We start from the raw sequence: 26,336 nt of genomic DNA, 5'->3' as shown, positions 1-26,336 counted from the left end.
GTGACAATTGGCTTATTATTTATTCTGTTGTTTCTTTCTTTCAACAAATGTTTTATTGAGCACCTACTCTGTGCAGGCACTGTTCAAGGCTCCCATGGGGCACTTGTGTTCATGCTGCCAGCACTCTGGAAGGGGTCAAGCAGAAAACAAATGCTTGGGACGTATATGTCCTCGGTGAGAAGGATGACATAGGAAATTAGAGCAAGGAGTAGGGACAGAAAATGACCTGCACCAGAGAGAGGAGTTATCCTCTGGAAGGTGGTCTGGAAAGCCTGTCTGCTCAGGACAGATTTGAGCAGAGCCTGAGCAACATGCAGGGCTCCCAGCTCTCTCTGGGGAGTGATTCTTCTACTAGAAGAATATCAGGCACACCTGGCAAGGGGGTAGCTGGAAATGAGGTCCAGGGTGCACAGAGTATCAGGTGGTGGACGGTCTCTGCCACGGGAAGCCTTTGGGTCTCAATCTCAATGAAATAAGAAACCAGAGGAGAGACTTGAGTGAGCTCATGGCATGAACTGACCTAGGTTTTAAGGCAAAGTTTCTCAGCCTCAGCCCTACGGGCATCCTGGGTAGAAATTCCTCATCCTGGGGGCTGGCTGTGCATTGCTGGTGCTTCATAGCACCTCTGACCTCCACCCACGAGATACCAGTAGCAGCCCCCTCCTCCTGGGTGAGGACTAGGAACATTTCCAGACATGGCCAAATGTCCCCTGGTGGGCAATATCACCTTTTATTGAAAACCAGTTTTCAAAGGATCACGCCCCTCTCCCCAGTGTGATATTTTAGTTATATAAAAAGCGAACACAGCAAAGCTGAATTTTTCCCGTATTCACATTTAGAGATTTGCTAGAACTCTCCCATGAGATTGAGATTCAACTTAACTGTGTCCACATTGTATCTAGTGTCAAGGCCAAGGTTTTCTCTTTGAGTCATATTCCAGGGTGATTCATTTCTCCCAGACCTGTACAAACAGCACCAGGCAGGGGTCACAGAGAAATCCTGTTTACAGGCTGGGAAAAACAGCACAGGTATTCAGATCACCTCGTGCTGTGGAGCACCCAACCAAAGGATGCCACTGAGCTACACAAACCACTGATCAGACGAGATGCTGAGATACCAAAGTGACTCAGACATACCTTCTTTATACGGGATTTTACAGCTCACACTCCCGTGCTTGTTTGCTTAGATTTACTGAGAGTCTCAAATATTTTCTTTTGCTGTGACTGTGACCGATTTTTCTTCACCCTCAAAATCCCAATGGCCCCTGCTTGGAGGCATGAACAGGCTTTGCCACTTTGTGTGCTCTGGATCATTCCTTTTAGGACTCTCCATAAAGTGTGCATTTTGTATATGTGCTATTATAGCTAGACTTCCTCAGACTCGGTGTCCTCTTGCTTTTTCACTGCTGTTAATTCCTTTACTGTGTGAGTCTGAGTCAGGGTCACGCACACACACACACACACACACACACACACACACACACACAAGGAATGTGGCAAATGCTCCTATGCTAAACTGACCCTTTATGGCAAGATCAAACTGGAGGGTTTCTGCATTTGCCCCTTTGAATCCAGGCATTAACATGTTGGGGCACAGATGCTTTTGCATGTTTGGATTTAGTTTGGAGCAAGGGTGTTTATGAGCAGAGGCTGACACAGAATTTAGTAAGCCGAGAACCATCCCCACAATTAATATTGATGAATAAGGATAACCCAAAAGTGGAGACTTCTATATTGATGTTGCAACTCCAGGTCAGTGGCCAGAGTACAACGCTCAATCTATGGTTCCCAGTTCATTACCGCTGAGGCATGGCGATCCAGGAGAGCCACAGAAAAGCAGCTGCCTTATCCTTTAGATCAGCAAATGAAATGAAGGAAGACTTTAAACAGAGGGCCAAGCGTAGGAATGAGTGTGAGTGGGTGGTGGAGGCTGCGTGCCTCAGTCTGAACCCAGCTGCAACCAACGGCTGGTTATGAAATGTTTGCATGTAGCTTAACCTCCTCAAGCCTCAGTGACCTCATCTCGAAAATGGGTGTGAAAGTGACAGCTCTTCAGAAGTAGGAAAAGCAGAACAAACCTTGATGCTGCATCTAGCGGAGGGTTGGCGCATCATAGACACTCAGGAGATACTATAATTATCATCAGAACAAGGTGAACTATTGTCATCAGATTGGCCATCAATTCTTACGTTTTACTTGAAGAAGGACTTCTTTTCTTATGCCAACCCACAGCCATCCTGAGTAGACCTATGCTTTTAAGATAAAAGTATAAAGAGACCACATTAAATGCATTTTGATCTCAAAAAAATATATATGTAAAGACATTTTTAGTAGATAATGTAAGAATCACAGCCTAACTTGTATGACAGGTTTAAAAACAGTCCTTGGCTACGGTATACCCTGCTGATTGGAAATATTTTTAAGGCTTTAATAGCAACATTGGAGGTTTTGACTGTAAATATGTGAATGAATTGTTTATGGGCTGGCCATTGGTTAGGAGGGAAGCTAGCATCTTGTTTGTACTGGGAGCCTGCACAGTGTCTCAGAGGGTAGAGTTTTGTACCACTAGAGGTGAGGGGACTGTCCCCATTGACCCAGTGAGGGACTCCCTGGCTCATAGCCTTCAGTACGCCCCCTTTGCTCTGAGAACAGAACCTCTGTTCATTCCTGCCATGGCCTCCCATGGCCCTGGGCCATGTGCCCGGGCCCCCGCCCCACCTGCCCTCTGCTTCTGCATGCTTAACTCATTAGGATCCTACTTCCAAGTTCCCTCAAAAAGATGAGCTTTCCTGCTTCTTCAAGGCTTCACACATGTGGGTGATTATCTTTCTAGGCAGCCAGTCTTCTCCCTCCTTCTCTGAGCCTCAAGGCAGCCCTTAGAGGGATGCTTCCCTGGCCACACTGCCAGGCGGGGCGACCACTCACCCCTGCTGCCCGCTGCCCGCTGCCCGCGGTTAGGTTTTCTGCCCCGCCTGCAGGTCTCTGCCTGTTTGTTTACTGGCTTGGCTGTGGTCAAACCGAGAGGTGAGCTCCAAGCCCCGTCTGTGTCATGGTCATTACTGCATGACCATGTGGAGCCCCTGAAGGGTGTCGAACACATAGTAGGCATTCAAGAAACAACTCACTTAGCTTGAAGAGAGGCGGATGAGTCTGTGTCCTGGGACAGCTTTACTGCCAAACCTGTTTTACTAACTCTCAGGATTTCGTGAAAGGGCAAACTAGAGTGGACCCAATGACAGAGGGAGTCTCCCAGCGCCAGCCTACGCAGTGACTGCTCGTTGGCGAGAACTCAGATGGCTCCTTCCATCACCTGCGCACTGGCTGGGCCAGGCCTTTCCACTTCTGTTTAAATACAGGGAGCCAGGGGCTACAGTGGATCCCTGGTCACTGAAATCTCCACGCCCCCAGCTGGTTTTCAAAGACCCTGTTGCCTTCATCCTATCTATCCAGCATTTCCTGCTCTAGACAGCAACAGCCCTTCCCCAGGAGCAGACCTGGCTCCTCTCTAGGCTGCACGCTCTGCTTGTAAATGACAGGCCCGGTGGCTCATCCGACCAAGGGCCCCACTGGTGAGGACAGGGGCACCCTGGGTTGGGGGAGTATGTCTAGAGAAGCAGGGAAACATGGGTCAGTATGGAGCCTCTAAATAAATGCTTGTCACCTGCTTGTAGCGCTGTTGGAATGTAAAGCTCGGGGCACCGGGAAATCATGTCTAGAGGCAAGAGTTAGGATCATGTTAAGACAAGCCTACAGAGATAAGCTCTGGGGGGCTGGCCTTTTCCCTATTTTCCTTCCCTTCCTCCCTTCCTTCGTCCTCCTCCTCCCTCCTCCCTCCCTCCATCCTCCCTCCATTCATCCTGCCTTCCTCCCTCCCTCTATCCATCCATCTTTCTTTCCTCCCTCCTCTTCCATCCATCCATCCATCCATCCCTCCCCCTACTTCCTCCCCCTCCCTCCTCCCTCCTCCTTCCATCTATCCTTCCTTCCTTTCCTCCCTCCATCCTTCCTCTCTTCCTCCTTCTTTCTATCCCTCCCTCCATCCATCCATCCTCCCTCCTTCCATCCATCCATCCTTCCCCCTCCTTCCTCCCTCCCTTTCTCATTTCAGATCATTGAAGATAAACAGTTTTGCTACACATAAAGTATAATAAAACAAATTATACTTTTTATCCCTTTCAAATAATCTGGTAGCCTAAAACTTTAGAAAAGCCTAACCTAAAGGCAGTCAGTATCTACTGTGTACCAACAAAGAGCAGAAGCAGTGTGCACATCCTCAATACTGAGCAAAACCCTCCAGAATGTTGGAGATTTTTGAGGTCCCTGGGGAAGCAAGAGCCAATCCCAGGCACACCTGGTCAGCCTGAGAGAGAGACCATGACACCAAAAGAGGAGAGGGGAGGGGTGGCGAGGGCCACACCTGATGCCATGGTGCACAATTGTGCTTGATTTGCACACTCTGTTCATGCGTAGGCCCTGCCTGAGGATAGTGCAGTAGATTTTGCTCCATTGCTCCAACTCCTGGCATTTATTATATTTTACTTTACTATTACTACATCGTATTTTTACAAAAAAGTCTTCATTGGCTCTTCAGCATAATTTGGACAAAGGCTTCTGTGTTTATTGATCTCTGAACACTCAACATGGGACATTCAGTGAACAATTGGGTGATGTTAGTGTATAGAATGCAGAAGTAGGATTTTGAAGTTAATACTCTTAAATGGATACTAACAAATTTTGTAATGATACTGAAAGTCTATTTCTTATTTTTTAAGTCTATAGGATTGTCTCAGCTCTACTTAGTTTAATAATTGAGAAAACTACTGAAACATGAATTTATTGCCATGCTTGTTTTAGGTAATAGTGTTTTCAAGACAGACAGTGCTCTAGTGACAAGTTGTTAGACTCTGACATCAAAAGCTCTGTATAGATATGCTTGAAAATAATACATGATGAAACACATTATCACCACTTAATAATTCCCATTATGTTTAATAGTGTTGTGGCAAAATTTGGTGAGTATTTTGTAGACTGTAAATTTAATTAAGGATGATTATTAATTTACTATTTCAAATGTAATTAATATTTCTTTTGATGAGTTCTATTAGTTTCATCTACTATTTTATTAAACTAATCGGTACATTTTACTCAAAAAGAATAATCCTTTCTAAAATTTATTTTAGGTTTTGAAACTAACATGAACTTAAGTGGCCGAGATGATCCTGGTAGATCAGAAATTGCATCTGAAACTCAAGATAGAAATGCAAATAACCATGGAATTCAATTACCTAATTCACTATCGAGTGCTATCACTGCTGAAAATGGGAATTCCATCTCAAATGGTAAGTGCTTTTTAAGCTCAGAATTAAATAGATGAAAGTATTAAGTTCTGTCAACTTTCTAGGGAGAATGGATTTGAAAGATAAAAATGAAGTAAGCTTAAAAACTGTAACATAGATCATAAATGTCACTGTGGGGTATATTGTAGCATTATATTGGTTAGGTTAAAGAATTACAGTTGTATTCCTTGTTAGTTGACTTTTCAGAGATTGCTGTGGAGTATATGATATCTGGGAACCAATATAAAATGAGATTATACAGAATGGAAGGAGGAGATGGAGTTGCTCTAATGATATTTTTAATTTGAAAAATACCTTTTTCTTCTCATACCTGAGTAGTATGAGGGAAAATAATATTGAAGGCATGATAACCACCAGCTTGGCCATAAGCATTTAATTGGAATGTATCAATGAATGTGTCATCTAGAAATTGGTTAGACTACATGTCTACTAGTGTCTAAACAACTTATTTCTCTCAAATGTAAAAGTAACCCATGGCTTCTAGAAACAGCTATTGGGAAGAGTCAGACCAATGTTTTCTTGAGAACATCCAGAGAAGCTGGTCAAAACTATTGTTTTTTAATCTGATTTTTCTTCTGATTAAGAATCTTTAATTCTTAAACTATTATGACAATGAGATCCAGGGAGGAGGCTGAGGAGGAGGTATGGAATGCCATGGGGACCAAGCAAGTAAGCCCACTTTCTAGGCTTTTCTCCAAGGACCATTCAGAGCACTGTCCTAATCCCCAGAAGGCAGCTCAGGATTCCAACTTGATTCCTGATGGCCTCCTGGATTGTGGGGACAGACTAAGTCCAGGATCTGCCAAGGCCATGGGTCGGAGTCTTGACACATCCCTCCTAAGGGCTGTGTGTACTTGACCTAGAAACCACAACTCAGTTATGAATCATCTCAACCCCTGAGGTTAATGGTGGGCCTTCAGGATTGACAGGGACCACAGGTGTCTGGGAGGAAATGTGTGTGTGTGTGTGTGTGTGTGTGTGTGTGTCCCAAAGGACAGTTACAACATCAGAGGCTTCAAAATGATCGAAACCATGTTTCAAATACAATATTCAACATGCAGTCAAAAAACCAGGCACATGACAACACAAAACAAGATAAAAAATTAACAAGCAGGAGCAGCAATCCCAATGCATCCGTGGGAGCCTAAGATATTGGAATTCAGAAGCATGTCCTTTAAGATGAGTATGTTTACTATACCCAAGGAGATAAAAGAATGAGAATCAGCAAAAATGGGGAACTATAAAAACATGCCAAATGGAAATTCTGAAATTGAGAAATAGTCATAAAATTAAATACAATAGAAGATGAGTTTAAAGTTAATTAGACACAGTCATTAGAAAAGGGAAAGAAAAAAAAAAGAAACCTGAGGAAGTGGAAGATAAATGAGAAACTGTGAGAAATGAAACACAGAAGAAGCAAGAGAAGATTGGGGATTCCAGAACACGGTTTAGAGACATGAACGGTGTGGTGAGAGAGGCACTGGAATTCTGGAGAAAGGAGAGAGATGACACAGGCAGTGGGGAAGACTGTGCCAATGCCAATACTTGTGTGCAAATGCTAATTGTGTCCTCATTCATAATCATCCAAAATGGACACCCATCGACAGGTGACTGGATCCTGTGGCTCTGTAAATTTACCACCACCTGCCCTCTGCCTCCAGAACTTAGAGGCTTAATTCAGCAGAATGCTATTATTTCATACATTCTGTGGGTCAGGAATCTGGCCGTGGCTGAGTTAAGTGCCTTTGTTTCAAGGTCCTTCGTGAAGCAACTATCAACTAACAGTTGGCCAAAATTCTAGTCATCTTGAAGCTTGATAGAGAGATGGTCCATCTCCAAGATCATTTACATGGCTACAGGCAGGTTTCATCTGCTTCCCAGCTCACTCATACAGGCTTCTCCATAAGGGTGGCCTCACACCAGGGCAGCTGGCTCCTGCCAGGGCACGCAGTCCATGAGAGAGTGAGAAAGAGCATCTGAATGGAAGCCATGGTCCTTACATAGCCCATCCTGGAGGGAACATCCAGCACCTCTGCCACATTCCGTTCACTGCAAGCAGGTCACACATCCAGATCCCTTGGTGGGAGGGGGTTATATGAGGTGTGAGTGCCTAATCGTGGGCTCACTGGGGGCCATTTTACAGGCTGACTAGCACATGGATAAACTATGCAAAAAAAAGCAGAGGGGGATGGTACACTACTCTCACATGCAACAAAATGGGTGACTCTCAAGCACATTGCACTAAATGAGAAAAGAATCAAAGACTATGAGTATGATTCCATTCACATGGTGTTTTGCAAAATGCAAAACTATAGGCAAAAAAAAAAAAAAACAGATGGTTGGTTGCCTGAGGCTGGGTGTGTGGCAGGAGATGGACTGCTGTCTTGCTCCATTCGTGCTGCTGTAACAAAATACCTAGACTGGTGGCTTATAAATGGCCGAAACATAGCTCCAAGTCCGGCTCTCCTCCAGCTGGCAGATTGCCAGTTTCCCACTGTGTCCTTACTTGGTTGGAAGAAAGGAGCCAGTTCTCTGGGGTCTCTCTCATAAGGACACTAATGCCAATCATGAGGGTGCCACTCTTGTGACCTAATGTCCTTCCTGAGGCACCACTTCCTACAACCATCACCTTAGGGGTTAGGATTCCAACATATGAACAGGAGTGGGAGGCTACAAACATTCAGACTATAGCAGACTGTGGAAGGGTATGAATTGCTATCCACAAACAGGAACGCATGTGTTCCTAGAAATTTATACGTGTGGACATCTGTCTGTCTGTAAATGTGACTTTTGTTAAAATGAAACAAGCCTAATTAGAATAAATAAAAAGAAAACTGCCCCTAGGCATCTCATAGTGAAACACTGGTAACTGAGAGTGAATATTAAAAGCAGCCAGAAGTAAAAAAAAAAAAAAAGAAAAGACAAACTCTAAGAAGCAGCAATTCAAAAGACAATTCAAAAACAATAAAGTAACATATTTAACGTGCTCAAATAACTGCCAATCTAGGTTTTCATAAATAGTAAAAAACTTCTGTATGAATGCACAGGACTTAGGGCAGTTTTAGAAAAAAAATAAAAACTAGAAGAACTAAATACCAGCAAACCCAGAAGGCTCAGAGATACAAGCAGGAAAAACAAATAGTAAATAAAACCGGTGTAATCAGGAGAGTGTAAAGCAGAGTTTACTATCACACTTGGATAACTCAAACTCGCAGGCTATAATTTCGAAGGCAACCACTGAAGGAATAATAGTGGAGTATATAATTTCCAAACTAATAAACAGTAAAATAGAATAATAAAAGTCAGTCCACCCAAAAGATGGCAAAAAAGGGTAAACAGGAGCTCTCTGACAAACAAGACAAATAGAAAGGTCATAGATGGTAGACATAAAAACACCTCTGAAAATAACTAAGCTTGAATGCCATGAAACCATAAGAGACTCATTTGGTGTGAATTTGCATTAAAGATAAATTCATTAATAAAATATTTTAAAGCCTAAGATCTCTGAAAAGCGTATAAAATATGAGAATGCTACAAATTTAAATGTGAAGGAACAGGACAGGGAATGGTATGCTATGCACATATTAACAACAACCATTCTCATTTGTTTGGGAGTTCTAAATTACAACTCTAAGGAATCAGTAGATTTCGGAAGAAATCACAAAAATCCAGAACTTTGTAACTAGTGTCAATGAAAACATAACAGAACTTGCGGGACACTGCTAATGTCTTCATCAGTGGAAATGTATGTCTTTAAACATATGTATTACAAAAGAAGAAAGGGCAAAAATCGATTTTTCAAATACAAGTTAGAAACAGAGCAACCATTAAACACCAAGGAAGTAGAAGGAAAGATATAATAAAGGTAAGAGCTAAGTTATTGAAATTTGTAACAAATAACAAAACCAGAAGTCAGTTTTTTGAAAAAAAATCCTTTTGAAACATGAATAAAACGGACAACTCTCTTATAAGGAAAGTAGACAAATAAAGAAGGTGGCACAGATGGCTACTCTAGAGATGAAGAGGAGACCTGCCACTGACCTTCCAGAGCTTGAGTATGTTATGAACACTTTATGCCAAAATAAATTTGTGAATTTAGATGAACACATTTCTAAAAATAAATAAATAAATAAACTACAACAATCAAAATGGACCAAAAAAATAGGAAAGCTAAATAACAATGTAAATATTAAATCAATTGAAGTTGTAATTGAATACTTTTCTGTGGGGAAAACCCAAATGACTTTCCTGGTAAATTGTCTCCAAATCTTAAGGATGAAAGAATGCCAGTGTTACATAAACTCTTCCAGAGACTAGGAATACAGAAAAAGAGGAAAGACAGAAAACCTTCCCAGCTTGCATAAATAACGACCTAATTTATAACAAACTTGGCATTGCAGGGCACTGGGGGAAGGATATTCATTTGCTATCTATGTGAGGGAAAAAATGAACTTCATCCCTACTTTGTGCTATACACACAAAAGATTTCTAGCAGATTATAGACCTAAGTGTCAAATGGAAAATAATAAAATTTGTAGAAGAAAATATAGGCTTATTTTTTAACCTCAGAAGAAAAAAAATGACTTCTTAAACAGGCCACAAAAGAGTGGTAACCACAAAGGAAAAATAAAATTATATAGAGAGAGAGAGTGGGGGCGAGGAAGTATTTTCTTTTTTTAAAAGATTTTATTTATTTATTCATGAGAGACAGAGAAAGAGACAGAGACGTAGGCAGAGGGAGAAGTAGGCTCCCTATGCGGGACTTGATCCCGGGATCCTGGGATCACAACATGAGCCAAAGGCAGGTGCTCAACCATTCAGCCACCCAGGTGCCCCAAGAGGAAGTATTTTCAAAAACTTAACCAACCAAGGGTCATATTCGGTGTTTACTTAGAAACAAAAGACTATCAAATAGGAAATTGGATGGAGGACATGTATAGGCACTTAAGCATTCTTTAGAATCCACCTTCACTGGTAATTAGAGAAATGCCCATGAAAAGCACAGGAGATACTACTGCACACCTTGCAGAACGGCAGCACTGACCAACAAAGAGGGGAGGGGCTCTGGCAAAAAAAAAAAAAAAAAAAAAATTCTTGCTGCCCAAGGGAGGACAGGGATTTTGCTGGAGAAGAAGCAGCCCATGATGATTGGGTGAGAGTGTGATGGGGGCTTCTGAGTCCCTGACACAGTCCTGTTTCTTGACTCATGTGCCAATTACAGTTCCACAATTTAAAAAGGTAAAACAGAAGAGAGAGGAGGGAGACAGGGTGAGAAGGGAACAGAGAGGGAAACAGAGAGTCCATGTTATGCATCCAGGACAGTGAGTGGTCCCCATCCCATTTCAGGTTTCTTCTAGGCCCCAGGGAACATAGGGAAGCTGAGGATCATTGCTTCTCAGCTGAGCATATTGCTCATCCACAGACGCTCACTGCTGAGATCAGAAGCAGGAGGAGGGGAGAGGGAATAGGATGAAAACCAAGCCGGGCCATTCCTATCAGAAGTCACACATTATTTCGGGGCTGGTGGATGAGAGTAGTCTGGGGATAGGTAATTGGTCGAGGCAGGGTTTATTCGAGTTTAGCATGAAGGTCTCCAGGGCAACGTGGAAATTCCCTGTTGGCACTCAGAAAATAAGATTGTTTGAATCACACACACACAGAAAAATTCAAATGGTTTTACAAACCGTACCCCACCATATTAAGCAAGGATGATGAATATTGATCAGAAATATGCAGGTCATAGGGAGCCTGGGTAGCTCAGTCAGTCAAGCATCAGACTCTCGATTTTGGTTCAGGTCATGATCTCAGGGTCCTAAGATTGAGCCCTGAGAGAGTCTCCATGCTCAGCGGGGAGTCTGCTTAGGATTCTCTCTCTCTCTGCCTCTACCCCTCCACAACATGTGTGTGCACACACGCACCTTCTCTCTCTCTCAAATAAATAAATCTTAAAGAAAAAAATAAGTACAGGGGACAGGCGACAGAGGCTTTTTGGTGCAATGGGGGTGGGAGAGTGACATCAGTTAGATACAGGAGGATTTTTCTACCAGCAGCAAAGACTTGTAGAAAAAAAAAGTGCCCTTACCAAATTGTATTACCACCACAAACGGACAAAAGTTCAGGCAAGAATGATACAGGCTCCCAGAACCCCCAAGTATCAGCTTTCCTTAACATTTTTCTCTTGGCCGAATTTCGCAGCTTTTAAAATTAAGATATTATTATTCATATGGCATTTATCATTTCATGCATGTTATACAAATTATACATGTTTTGGAAAATAGAGGGAAGAGTAAAGAAAGAATAAAAACTATCAATTTTTTACCTAGAAATACTCTAAACGTGTCTAATATTCCACTGTGTCGAGCTTTGTTTTCATACGATTATTTTGTGTATAGTTACATCATATATTTGGCTTTATTTTCATAAAGTTTGAATTATACATACGTGTAGTTTTACTATTCTGCTCTACTCCCTTAGAAGTATCATGTGGTTTATCTCCATGTCAGCAAGTACAGCTCTGCTTAGCTTACAGCTAGCCCTTAAGTGTGCTCAGTGATGGCACCTCATCGTATGAGACTGCCATGGTTTACAATAACCAAACCCTATCGGTTGGAAAGCAAAATTATCTCCTGATTACCCACCCTTAAAATAACACTGTAATGTATTATTCCAACTTGATTAAAATAGGCATTTTGTAAAGCTTTTCAGGTTAATGTTTGATATTCAGATTTATGCATATCTGTTTAGCTAGAAATATAGAGATCTTTTAAGATGGTTTCTTTTAATATGGTTACTTTCTGAAATCTCTGATGCTAACTCTTAGGGAATAATTAATTCCTGTTTTACTTGCAATTTTGGAGTATTTAAAGATCAACACCATGAAAAAAAAAGGAATTTAAAATATGTTCGAATGATGATAACTGAATACACAAATAAATATTTAAGAAAGATGGCCATAGATTCATTCACTTGTGCTAAAGTTTCAGCCCATGCTTCTCCCTAGCTCACCATGGATGGCCTTTATCCTATCATAAAGAAAAAGAAAAGAGAAACTTCTTGTCACCAAATTATTAAATTTGTCTTTGTCTTGAGTCAAAAGCCAAAAGCTTTGGCTTGAGCGACAGTCCTGAAAAACCTAACAACAAAAAACTCGGAGTTTTACTCTAAAAGTCAAAGTAAAACCAAAAACCAATGGAGCAAACAAACAAAAAAATCCTCCATACCAAAATGGAAATTTTTGTGGAATACATTGCCTGAAATTAACAATATCAAATTAAATATTTAGGACTCTCAGGCTTCTAAACTTCAGCATGTAATAAATTTTCGAGCCCTAGAACACAGGTATATACATTGCCCCTTAAATCTTCTAGGGACCAGGTTTTACAATAAAGCTAGTTCTGCGTTGTCATTAATTGATGATCACTTGGAAACCTCAGGAGGTAACATGCACAGAAGACAAATTATTGCAATTGGGGTTTCAGTCTTTAAAAGCTACCTGCGACTTCCCCATAATGACAACAGTACTGAGCACAATGCCCTGGATACTTAGCACTGGGTAGGCAGACACTGATTGGAACGATGTTGCAGGTTACGTGGGAGCCACTGAGTTCTGGGCAGGGTGCAGAGTCAGAAAATTTCTTCTTGTCCGTATGATACAAACTGAACAAATATTACACATGTGCAGTACATGATATATATGTGATCATTATAATTCTGAAAGCGGTTACTGCTCATGATTCCTAATTCACAACGTAGAGTCAGTGTGCTTTCTAAATAAAGGCACGAGATGGAAATAAATGTTTAAAATAACTTGAAATTCTAATTGAATCAGAAATAGTGTTATTTTCTAGGAAATTATTTCTCTTGAATGCCAGTATCTGCATGCTACCTCTGCTTCCCAGAAATAATTATCTGTTTGTTCATTTGCTGAAATATAGTTATGTGTGGGTAATTATAGCTATCACTTACTTTAATTGCCATCCTTTTACTAATGTGAACACAGACTTAGATCTTTTTTGGTATACTTAATTATTCCCCGGACTTGTGGTTATTTATCATTAGATTAAAGAACAGTTTTTAGAGTTAGGACATTTTAGTTGTATCACACAAAATATTGTGAGCATAAAGATGTTTATTTTGCGGAGAAATAAAGATATAAAAAATCCCAGCTAGGCCGTTTTATGTTCAGTATGACTTTCTTCCTTGCTGCTCAATGAATATACATTTTATTGCTGGGCATCAGGAAACAAATGGCAATTAAAGAATACAGTCATTACATTTGGTTTTCCATTTATCATTCTGTGAAGATTGTTTCTTTTTTTTTTTTTACTCGAATTATGTTTATCCTCGCTGCACAGTAAGGATTATCTGTGGTGTAAAGGGCTTTCCACAGGGAAGGACTTGGGGCGGGGGGACCATCTGCAGGACCAGGAGCTCTGCATTCTTTGCATCGGCTCCAGCACCATATTGAAACTAGCACCACCAGAGCACCAAACCACAGTGATTCTGGAAACATCTAAAAATGCCTTTTGTCAGCCCTGCTCGAGATAGATCCAGAATGCTGGCAAAGGATCCTTTCTTTGAGCCCATGAAAAACATTCAAATATACATTTTGCAACATCACTTTGTTTATGGGAATTGTATAGATTCTTTGGAACTCATATTGTTGTCTGATTCAAAGGCCAACTGCCAGGGGAAGCAAGCCTTCACATGACAATCTGGAATATTGTGTAAATATCTATTTTCAGCAGCAGAAGGTAGCTTTGCAAAGAAAGCTAGCTCCTCGGACATTTAGAAGGCCCTGCCCCACTGCATCTGGCTAAAAATATTTTGAAATCATATCAAATAATGGCTAATTTGGATTTCATTTAATTAACTTTTCCCCACTGTAGTTGAAAAGTCAGGATTCAAAATGGCTGGGTTGAAATGCCCACTCAACTCTTTCCTGGCACTGTTGCATGGTCCCTGTGTGCCTCCGTTCAGACCCCAGCTCTCATGCTTACAAACTCCATGCCTGGGAGCAAATTACTTAATCTGTCTGGGTCTCAGTTTTCTCATCTTAAAAATGGGGATAATTAAAGGGCCTGCCTTATGAGATTGTTATGAGGGTTTAGTACAATGATGTTAGGACAAATTGGTGTTCAATAAACGTTACCTATAGATAGGTATCATAAAAGCTTAGATACTGTAGAGCTAGAAAATCACTGAAAATGTGTCTAATAAAAACAAAAATGCATGATGTAGTTGAAGTATAAGGCAGTGAGTTAATTTGCCCAAGACCATACAGATTATAATGCTAGAATCGATGACTAATGACTTACTTACACATAGACCCCAGTGCCCCGTGTGTGTAGTCAAACATGCTTACCATTTTGGTGGCCTACACTGGTATTCAGTGTGATGACAGACATTACAAATTTGGAGCCTCAGAAATGAATGGAAATTGAGATATATGTATGGCTGGAGTTCCAAGCAAGGCTCTGTTTTTTCCCTTAGAGGGTTAGAAGATTCAAAATATTATAAAGGACAGGTTGGCATGAAGAAGCCTAGTGAAAGGCAAATGCACATCAGTCAACCAAAGCATTTATGAGGCACCAGTTGCATGCAGCCCTTATGCAAAGCATGCAGAACCATAGGAAATCTAACCAACTCAGGAGGTGCTCTGTTTGGAAAGGGGATCATATGTAGTGTTAACAATACATTTCAAGAGAAATCACAAAACAGAACAGCCAGTAACAAGTGTCAGATCAATGACATAAATAATGAGTGCTCTGTTGCCTCCAGATGGAAGAGATTCCTGTGGGCTGAGATTTTTTTTGAAATATTTTATTTATTTATTCGTGAGAGACACAGAAAGAGAGAGAGAGGAAGAGACACAGGCAGAGGGAGAAGCAGGCTCCCTGCGGGGATCCCGATGCAGGACCCGATCCTAGGACCCTGGGATCATGGCCTGAGCCCAAGGCAGATACTCAACCACTGAGCCATCCAGGTGTTCCAAGGTTTGGGATTTTCAGAATGGATCAGATTCAGAGTAGAAGGGCACACTTTCCAGTGAAGAAATGATGTTGAGCTTCTGGACAAGAGAACAGGGCACTCTAACAGAAGTTAGAAACAGTTTGAAGAGGAGGTTTATTCTGTGGGTTGGATTTGAAGTTAAAGAGTTAACAGGGACTCATGGCTGTCCACGGTGATTGCATAAATGATGCTTATAGCTTGGGAGTTTCAGAGGAGCTCCAGGATGGAAAGATAGAAAAGGCAGAGTTTTCAAGGAAGCTGGAAAAATGGGATCATTTTTAGCCTCAGAGGAAAACATTTAAGGACAAATGAGGGAAAATCTGACCACAGAACCATGTAGAGTGCCAAGATTTTAGAAATCTCCCTTGAGAAGGGCAGACCTGGAGATACAGAATAAATGATCAGAGATAGAGGAGCACAGATGTCCAATTTCACAAAAACTGAGAGAGGCATGACTTAAAGATAAGGGGGTACTGGATAGGCTGGGAGGACACGAAAGGAGGGTCAAACCTCATTGCTATTAACTCAACAAACTTAATTTCAGGGATTGTGACTAGCAGGTACTAACTGGTTCATTACACAAGATTCAGAGACACACCACCTCCTACAGCCCGCCCCATGCTTCTGTTCTTAGAAGACTTTCCATAAACCCGTGGGGTTTTACATGGAAGCTTTACCACCACAGAGGCTATTCCTTTTCAACATCCCCCTTACAAATCTCAAGGGAGTCCTGGATCAGGATCCACACCACACATGATGGGGAGAATGTCCTGAACCCCACTGCCCCTGAGCATCCTGGGGAAAGATTCCTTGCAAAGCTCTGAGCAGGACCCCACTCACAAGGAGAGGATGTATGGAGTCTCCTCCCTCTACCTGGACCCTTGATCAAAACTCAAGGCCGATGACTTCCTGACTCCCCATCTGCCAACCCCCAGTGCAGACTGGCATGTTCTATAGCGTTACTATTACATGGCCCCCATCAGCGGGTGGGGAATGCCTCCCCCAAGCCTCTGCCTGCTTTCTTTGAACAGAAGAGTGGGGAATCTGGGGGGCAGGATGCGGATGGCTGCAGAAGACCTGAAGACCTGAGCCCTTGCTATAATTTGGAAAAACATGGCTCCTGAAAATGATGGCTTCATATCAAGTGGGCTTGTTTAGCATTTTGAGGCCCACCGTTGGGGCCGTGGAAAGGACATGTTGAGGGCAGAGAACTGTATCCATCGGGAATGTCACTTCAGAATGTGGTCTGAGGAGAAGGCTGTGGCCACAAATAACGTAGAACATGTTTGTGAATGTGCAGACAATCTTCTGGGATGCAAGCCTTCAATGGGACTCAACAAATAAATGTTCAGATTAACCTGAACAGGATGGGACATCCCCTCCACACACATCACAAAACTTCAGCTCTGTAGGAACACAGTAGAATTCTCTACCCCAAGACTTGGGGGCTTTTCTGGGGCCTTTGCATAGCACACGGTAGCTGCAGAGGAAACCCCTGGCCTGCAGGAGAGATACATGTTCAAGAACTGACAGGTGAGATGACATGATTTCTAGGTCTTTTTTTTTTTTTAAAGATCTCGAGAAGTAAGTGAAACAAGATTAAAATAATGACTATCCCAAATCTTGGTGATGCGCAACTAGAGTTTCACTACATCTTCTCTTTACTTTTATATGTGTGTGAGGTTTCTGTAATAAAATGTTTTCAACACTTGTTATCTTAATAAGTAAAGTGGGTATGTTAATGTACTTCTACGTGCATTTTTTGAACATTTATTGCTTATTTTTATTATTTAGTGCTTACTTACTTTCTTTCCTCTCACTACATATTCTTTGCCATGTTTTAAAATCTGACAGCAGGTTCTTTATTTTGATCTGTAGGGTGCTTTAAGAATAGGAAAGCCTTTTATTTAGTATATTTAAATGTTCTGTATTGTTCTTTTTTAGTTGGCGTTTTATTTTTATGATATTTTAGCATATATTTATTTTTAAATGTTCAAATAGAGATACTAATCCATTTTTTCCTTCATGGGTTTTCTTTTTTTTTTTTTCTTTTGGTGTCATTTTTAGATTATTTGCCTTTAAAATGTGCTGCTTCTCATATGGCAACAAGATAAAATATCGTATTGTTCAAAAACAAAACAAAATTAAACTCTGCCTTCTAACGTCCTCAGTGCTTCCCAGTTATAACTCTGTCTTCTGGCTCCCACTCCCTTTGGCACATTGGCCTGAGTGAGCTTCTCCCACCTGTTTGCTTCAACCAGCAAAGGTTTTCTGCACCCCAGGCTAGTTGGTCTCCTTTACTCCCTCCACCTGCACTTTCATGATGGGGAGGAGACACCACACACACCAAGGCTCACAGCACCCCTCCTCCCTCAACCGCCCCTCTGCACCCGGCTCTCCATCCCCATGCCTTCACCTGCCCTACCCTGACACCATCTGTCCCTCCCTTGTTGACCCTGCCACAGGCTCTAGGATCCGTGATTCCTTTATTCAACAGGTAAGAAAGGCCTCTTAACTCACCACTCAGGTAAAATGGCATCATATCCCTTCCCCATCTCAGAAACCCATGGTGCTGTCCATTGCCTACAAAATATTATCAAATGTCCATGGAATGGCATGTCAAGTGCTTCCCCTTGACCTTCCCTACCTTCCAGTACATCTTGCAGGGTCCTGCCCCCTCCCCCAGCCACACCCTCTCAGGGGCCCTTCCACTGGGTGTGGAGCCATCTGGAAATTTGATGTCTTTACCTAGAGTTCTCCCAAGCACATGCACCTTGACTTCTTCACCTTTCAGCGCATTCTCCTCCCAGAAGACTCAGATCCTTTGATGTCTCCACCACCACGTGCCTCCAGTCCCTTCATCAGAATCCATCCCTGCTCTCTCTAGGACCCTGCTCAATGTCATCTGTCCCCACTGCCTGACCCGTATCTCACTCCACTGTATGTTCTGGCTAAGGGTCACTCCTTTCTGTTTCATTGCATTTCCCAGTGCCTTATTCAGAGGGTGACCATAAATCTTAACTTTATTTAATTGACACTATATAAAGCACATCACGCTACTGATTTGGCTCTGAGTGTGTATCCTCCACGAGCTGACTTTGTTTTTATTCAGGGAGTAAACTTCTAACTTATAATTCAGTTTTGAAAAATGGACCCCAACGTTCTTCCCCTTCCTCAGATTCCTGGTCTTAGTAAGATGTCCCTGAAGTAGATTTTCTAGATGTGGATGTTTGTCTTGCTTGTTGGTCATCACTCTGTTCCCCCCACGGACAACCACACTTTTGGCACTCCTCTTTCACGTGAAGCCCAGACTCTTTGCTGTGCTGGGCTGTGTGGACACACATTTTATTGCTGACTATCTGCTTATCTGGTTACCTGGAATTCCACCTTGTAACTGATCTCAGATTTCCATCGTCCCATAGGTTTACCTGAAGAAGATGGATTCTCCAGGTTGTCTGTGAGCAGCTCTACACCCTCATCATTTCAGAGACAGAGAGAGAGCCACACCACCACCTGGTTTACACACCAGACCACTCTACCCGTGTTTGATTGGCCCCTTCCCCACATCTGTTACACCAGTCCTGAATACAGTATTCCCCCAGCCAACCTCAGACATTACTGTTGCTTCTGGCCAGGACCCATCTTTCCCCATGACCCCCATTTGCAGGCCTGTCGTTTTCCAAGTGCCGGCCCCAGTCTGCCCAGTCTGGACAAAGCTAACCTTTCCATGCCAAGGCATTTGTATATATAACAGGAAGATGGACTGGGGGCCTTGTTATGCGTTGGTGGGGTCTTGTGGACTTCCCTGAGAAACTCGCTGACTCCTGTAATTGCAGAAGTGCGCCATCATTTGCTAATGATCTTTAATTTAGGAAGTCTGTATATGTATAATCAATTACACCATCCTGGTTAATGATGATTTTAGGTAAGAGTAGCAATCACTTCATAATTTTTTTTTTTTTTTTTTTTTTACTTCATAATTTTAAGTCTCTGGATTGAGCTCATTCCATCAAGTGGCTTTTCTTTTTTTTTTTTCATGTATTTATTTTTCTTAGCGAGTCACCTGTGATGATATTCGATCCCTCTCTCCCAGGGATGATCTTGCCTCCCAGCGGGCATCTTTGGCTATCACACTGGTGAGGTGCTACTCCCACCTGGGGTAGAGACCAGGAATGCTGCCAAACCTCATACAGTGCACGGGGCAGCCCCACGGCAGAGATACGTAGCCCAAAGTGTCAACTGTGCTGAGGTTGAGAAACCCTGCTTCTATCCTAAGGAATCGTTATTTAACCCTCTGGTGCTCCAGAGGTCCTTTTGTATTATTTTGGTGGAGGACATACATTTTCTCACAGCTGCTCTTTATCCTACATGGTTGGTTAGGAATTGATCGCCGTGAAAGGACAGCTACCCTGACCTCTTCTGCCTAAAACTCTACCCAGTCTCTTCCTTGCCTTTGCATATGAAGGACCACGAGTCAACAGAGTTCATGTGACGTGTAGATTTGATAATGTCTTGTCTGTCTTGAATCCCCGCTTTGCCTCCCTGCAACTCCGCAGATGAAACACCAACTCCCCTCTGTAGCCAGTCAAGGAAACCACTCACTCTGTGTTCTACACGTGCTCTTCCTTCTGCCATCGCTACCTCACCAGGCAGCCCTCAGTCTCCAGGAGAGTTTCCCTCCTCCCTTCCAGTACTTCTTTACTCAACTTGTGCCTCTATGGAACATTTCTTGATTCCCACCGCACTGCTTTTTTCCAGCATATTTCCTCTTCTCTTAAATGGATCTGCAGCAGTACTTGTGTCCCCATGTTCCCTTGGGAAATTTATTATTCAGGGAGTATTTACTGACCATTTCAATCCATGAACTTGAACAATTTGAGTTTATTGCAGTAAGTACACGGCTTGTCTTATTTGGGGGAAGGATACACAACTTAACGACTTCTTGGCATTAACCTCCATAGGTTTACCTGAAGAAGATGGATTCTCCAGGTTGTCTGTGAGCAGCTCCACGCCCTCATCATTTCAGAGACAGAGAGAGAGCCACACCACTCAGGTAATGACCCCGACATAGTCACGGTTGTCGTAATAGCTGGAATTAAGTGACGAGCAGACTCCCATGAAAGTGTGACCAAGAATGTATGTCCTTCCCACACTAGAGAACACAGTTGTCCTCACTTAGGCCCTAAGTGTCTTCAGCGCAATGTCCTTCTTTCTCCTCTTCTATCTCAGAGGCTCCAGCTTCTGTCTCTAGCTCCAGCTAGAAAGAGAAGAAGAAGAATGTCCAAAACAAACAAAAATTAACAAATGCTTTTAAGTTGAATATTGTAGACATAATTTATGTTGTGGTATTTAAAAATCACTGTCAGGTGAAGATGACATTACATCCCTGCAGTGATGCTAATACGTTCTCTGCATTTGACCTCAGCCAAAGTAGGAGGACTTCAGGTGCCAGCGGTGTGGAAATAAAATGCTTGAGGCACCTGTGGGTTTATGCCATTATTTCTCAGTTTCCTGAGAATAAATTCCACATAACACAGATTCATTTATAATGTGGTAGTATATGGGGCACCTGGTAGAAGATATAACACTTGATCTTGGGGGGCTGAGTTCAAGCCCCACTGTTGGGTGAAGAGCTTACTTTAAAACAATAAGTAAATAAAGGAAAAGGAAATAGAGCATATGGTCAGAACACTATAAAATCAACATGAGATTACAGTCCACAAAGCTCTTTGATGCGTTTCAGGGATTTTGTGTGTATGCTTGATGTGTTCAGCCTTAAAAAGTTCACCAAAATAAATATTATCACTTCAAGAAAAAAAATCACGAGGGTTTTTAGAAAGAAAAAGGATTTATATCATATGATCTAGTGTTCTTTTTATGCTGAATTTTAAAATATAGTTTTAGTCATTATCTTCAGGAAGATGAGTTTGCATTCAAGATGACACAACCAACAATGTATAAAGAGCCTGTTACCAATATTGTCAACATTATTGCTTTAATAACAGGATTATTTCACATGAAGCTACAGTACAACTTTTATGATGTCAAATATCTACATAAAAATCTTTAAAAGGGGGCCCTGGGTGGTTCAGTTGGTTAAGCATCTGCCTTCTGCTCAGATCATGATCTCAGGGTCCTGGGGTTGAGCCCTGTGTTGGGCTCCCAGCTCAGTGGGGAGCCTGCTTCTCCCTCTGCATCTGCCACTCCCCCTGCTTGTGCTCTCTCACTCTCTGTCAAATAAACAAATAAATTCCTTAAGGAAAAATCTGTAAAAATAAGTCAGTCAAGTATCCCGATGTTACCATAAAATCAACAAGCCAGCCCCTGATGCACTTTCATCTGAATATTTGGCGTTATATAGACAGGTCCATCGTCATCAGCTGAGATTTTTCTAAATAACACTGATGAGGGAGTGAGAAAAATCAATAACTGTAATCTTAAAAATAAATCTTACAGTAGGCAGTCTGCTGAAATCACTTACACCTTTATATAGGTACTGAAATAGAAAGAAAATACGGAATGGTTACAGTAACAGATCGTCCTAATCTCCCCCTCCATTCCTTGGAGATGCATTCACTTTACTTTGTAAGCCTTACAGATGCTTTATCTAAGGTAATTCCCGGTGGGGATCCTACTTACAATGAACTTGTAAGACTGATTCCGGTACCTTAGAGCCCAGAGGCAGGCCAAGTGACACCCTTTCCAGGGCACCCACTACAATATAGTTCATAGAAAAAGGGCAGCCCGGGTGGCTCAGTGGTTTAGCGCTGCCTTCAGCCCAGGGCCTGATCCTGGAGACCCGGGATCGAGTCCCACGTCGGGCTCCCTGCATGGAACCTGCTTCTTCCTCTTCCTGTGTCTCTGCCCCTCTCTCTGTGTCTCTCATGAATAAATAAATAAAATCTTAAAAAAAAAAAAAAGAGAGAGAGAGAGAGAGAAAGGGTTGATTTTGAAAGAAGGCACATAAGGTAGGCAGCTTTGTAGCTCTTCCCCTGATTTTTCTTAGATTTGGCTAAGAAGCAAAGAGAGATGGGAAATATCACCAGGAATAAGTTTCTATCCCTAGTTTTCAATACAGGTGTTCTGTTCAGGTGCAAAGGCTCTACCTCACGGTGTCTCTTTTCCAGGAAGCAGGAAACTGGGCTCATTTTCTTCCTGTCATGGTAGGACACATTTCTCACTGTTGACAAGCTTTAAGACTTACGTGAAATTGCACATGAAATGGCCACATGCCTTTCAGCATAAATGTCTCTTGTGTGACATTTATACATGAAATGTGGACACCTACAGACATACTGCCTTTTAGATTTTCTACTGATGCAATTAGATAAGAATTCTATAAAATCAGTCCTGGGCTGATTAGATATGTAGTAGTAAAATTAAATGTTGACTACAGATTGAATTTCTTGTTACAGAGATCTATAGTCTAATTAGCATCATCCGTGATTTTAGTGAAATCTCTAAGATAAAATGTATGTGCATTATTGTATATAGAGAAAACAGGAAATAGATTCAGTAATTTCTCAAAGATCATAGGGAAAATTCAGGCTGCCTGGTTTGAATGGATGCCAAGATCATAAGTCCTGTTTCTGAGAATGAACTTACCAAAAACCCTTTAAAAAGAATGGGGGAGGGCGCCTGGGTGGCTGAGCCAGTGAAGCATCTGCCTTTGGCTCTCGTCATGATCTCAGGGTCCTGGGATTGAGCCCCACATCGGGCTCCCTGCTCAGTGGGGAATCTCTTTCTCCCTCTCTCTCTCTGCCTTTCTGCCCTCCCATGCCCGCTCATGCTTGCTCGCTCACTCTCTCTCTGCCTCAAATTAATTAATTCTTAAAAAAAAAAAAAAAAAAGAATGGAGGAGTCATCCAACTTTTCATAAAATTTGACGAATTGTTAGTCAAGACAAAATTCACACTGGCCATGGTGGACATTTGTAATTTGGCTTCTTAGTTGCCAGTCACATGTTAAGGTTTCTCATGATGAAACTGTAAGGGGAGAGACCCCCCCTTTCCCTCCGTCCTTTGAGAGCTAGACAAACACACAGTCAGTCTATCAACCGTGGATAATGGAGTGAGAGACATATAATGGAAGGATGAGAAAAGCAGATGTCACCAAGGGGGTGACAGGTGACTTGATGGCTCCTTTCCATGGCAACTGTTAGGCAGCATGTGACCACTGCCAGCCACTGAACCCACCTTGATTTCTGTCCCCTTGCCACATGCCTTTGTCTCACCTTCCAGTAAGGGCTCCACCTGCTCAGATGTGTAGAGTTTTTGTTGCTTGCAAATAAGAACTTGAATACCGATAGAGATGTAGAACATTTTCTTATGAAGGTGGCGCCACAATGAGTAGTCGTGGTTTCTTTCCTCCAGGTGCAAGCATAGAGACAATGCAGCTTACGTCCTCTTCCATCTCACATTGTTTACAAATTTGCAGCACATAGTGACTTTTCATAAAAGTAGTAAAAATAAATTTCACTTGAAACATTTGTAAATTGTGAAAGCCGGGACATTCGCGCATCTAGACTGTGGCTGGGTTCGTGTGTGCTCCTCCTAGGGAAGGCTCGGTAGGTCCTTGCCGTGGGGCACGCCTTGCACGGCCCTCAGCACAGGTACAACTGGCAGTGAGTGTGATACCATGAAGTCTCACACGCTGGCCCCGATGGGGTGGGCGGCTCTGTGGCACTTCCCACTGCTGAGCCCTGGAATCTCAGAGGTCGTAGAAGCCACTTTAGGTTGGTTTTGAAATTAGATAGCACTTATAAAAATCATATGCCATTTATCTACTTTAAAAAGTAGCTTTTTAAAAGAAAAGTGCGTGCTATTCAGCATGATGAGATCCCTCCAAAGTAACCCCATGCATGGTAGGAGACTCAGCGGGGAGTGAAATTCTGAGAACACCTTCCAACTCAGAGTGACTTAGCGTTTTTTGGCTGTGCTTGCCATCCTCTGCTGACTCAGAAGGCCGGGTAACCTGACACAGGATCCCCACGGATTATAAATAGAGCAAAATCGTGAACCGTGTGGCAGGTGGGGGCCCAAAGGCAGGAAGGTACAAGGACAGGGTGAATAAAATAAAATGTTTAGTTCTTGCCCTTGGCCTGAAATTGCTAGTTACATATCTGCTCAGGGCTCTCTGCTTGATATTACAGAATGAGCTGTTTCCTTTTTTCGCTTGAGCATACCTTGTTTGTATTTACATCTTCCTTTTTATTTTTCCAACTTCCACTTCACGCTCTCTTATTCCTCTCAGATGTCTGTTCTCCACAGCGATATTGTGTGGCCTACGAGCTTTGATTTTCACTGTGGCCATTTATCGTTATTACTTACCTTTTTGTTATGACTTTTTAAAAGAAGTTAAGAAGTTATTATTAATATCTGTCATTTTCAAATATTCATTGTCAGAAATCATCGATGGTCACTGATAAAATAGTGTCAATCCAGCACCCAAGAGCTTAATAAATATCCAACCTACTCCCGACACAGCCACCAAAGATTAGGTGCCCTAATCAATGTATGATTGATCCACAATCAAGAGACAAATTGTTATGTGGTTTGTTTTACTGAACCATCAAAGAAACCTTTCTGTAATGTCACATATCAACAAAATGAAGTATTGCTGGGCTCTAAATAAAGCCAGTGCCTTCCTAGAGTATTCATTGTTTTGTCACGTGGACTGCCTGAAATATATCCTGGCAGGAAAAAGAAACAGTGTGCTAGATAAAATAACAAAACGTAGACACATTTAGTTCAACCATTAAGGGATCATTCTAAAGCACATGGGAGGAAATAGAAATTAGATAACCACTTCAAAAGGACACATATGTGTGACTCATTGATAAGGTACAAACAGAAGCAGATCTAGCATAGAAAGATCTTTCACGCAGCTGAGGTTTCAGGGAATCAGTATGCACCCCTCGTGATTTCCATATTATGTGCAAGAAATGAAGGCAGTAAATTAATTTGATGGTATGAGTTGAATGGCAGCGTTTTCAACAGAAAAGAGACCAATCCCGTATACATATATTTCCAGAAACTTGGAAAATAAGAAAACAAAATAAAATCTTATATTTTGTAATTTTCCTTCATAAAATTGTACCATATGTATATCCAAAATATATTGAAATGCATGGTGTTTTTCTGGTGAGCACATTGACTATTATCAATGAAGAGATAATGCAATTTTAAGAACTATTAGAAGAATAAGAAGTAAAAAGGTTTTGTGCTGTCTCTACATGCTTACCTTCTGCAGTGAGCCAATACCATTGCACAGGGGAGTGAGTGACATCGCAGCAGAGATAATGTGGCTGACTACAAATTCTAGCTAACTTCAGAATTTCAATATTCATTTAATTAACTAAATTTAATTTTTAAAATTAAAGAAAGGAAAAAACCAGAAGAACTGGCTATGAATACAGTAATTGTTATTTAACATGGGGGTAGAGAAAGTAGCAATTAGTTTTCAGATAGAATAAAGAAAATATATATAACATGACAAGTCTGCCCCACAATATAACAAGTGTTTACAAACAGTGCTTGCTGTATTATCTTGTTTTGTTTTGTTTTGTTTTGTTTCAGGGTCAGTATTCTGACCATCAATTTGGATTCTAACATAGTAGATGCTATCTAAAATATGCAGGTTAGACAGATTCGGGAGGACCCAGCACTTACCAGGGATTTGGATAAAATGTGGCATATATATAATTTTGAAACATATTTTGTTGTGCTATATAAATGTAGGGGAAAGAAGCACAGTGAGCAGTAAAACATTCGACTCAATCTTCACACTTTTGCATATTTGCTCTGACACCATATATATATATATTTTAGAGAAATCTATACTCCAGGTCCTGATCCCATCCCTGCCTGCCACGCTGGGGTGTGTCCTATTCTGAAATGACTGCAGAACCCTTGTGCATATTTACACTTTCACTGGTACGGATGTAGACATAAACTAAATCACATCCACA

General features: G+C 41.8%; 1 protein-coding gene and 1 long non-coding RNA gene across 2 annotated transcripts in view; one reads left to right on the top strand and one right to left on the bottom strand.

Annotated features, from left to right (window-relative positions):
• The window catches only part of MYO16 (myosin XVI), a 480,319-nt gene that overhangs the window by 431,525 nt on the left and 22,458 nt on the right, over positions 1 to 26,336 (top strand). The window contains exons 34-35 of the mRNA XM_072782401.1: positions 5,180 to 5,338; positions 20,329 to 20,420. Coding sequence (XP_072638502.1) covers positions 5,180 to 5,338; positions 20,329 to 20,420 — 251 coding nt within the window. The remainder of the gene's footprint in view (positions 1 to 5,179; positions 5,339 to 20,328; positions 20,421 to 26,336) is intronic.
• On the bottom strand, positions 20,229 to 24,261 carry LOC140607839 (uncharacterized). Its single transcript, XR_012009750.1, has 2 exons — positions 23,601 to 24,261; positions 20,229 to 20,624 (listed from the first exon to the last, which is right to left on the bottom strand). It is a non-coding gene; the product is annotated as an uncharacterized lncRNA (long non-coding RNA).

This window comes from Canis lupus, chromosome 17 (genome assembly GCF_048164855.1).
Source record: "Canis lupus baileyi chromosome 17, mCanLup2.hap1, whole genome shotgun sequence".
NCBI lineage: Eukaryota > Metazoa > Chordata > Mammalia > Carnivora > Canidae > Canis > Canis lupus.
This window is presented reverse-complemented; position numbering and strand designations above follow the sequence as displayed.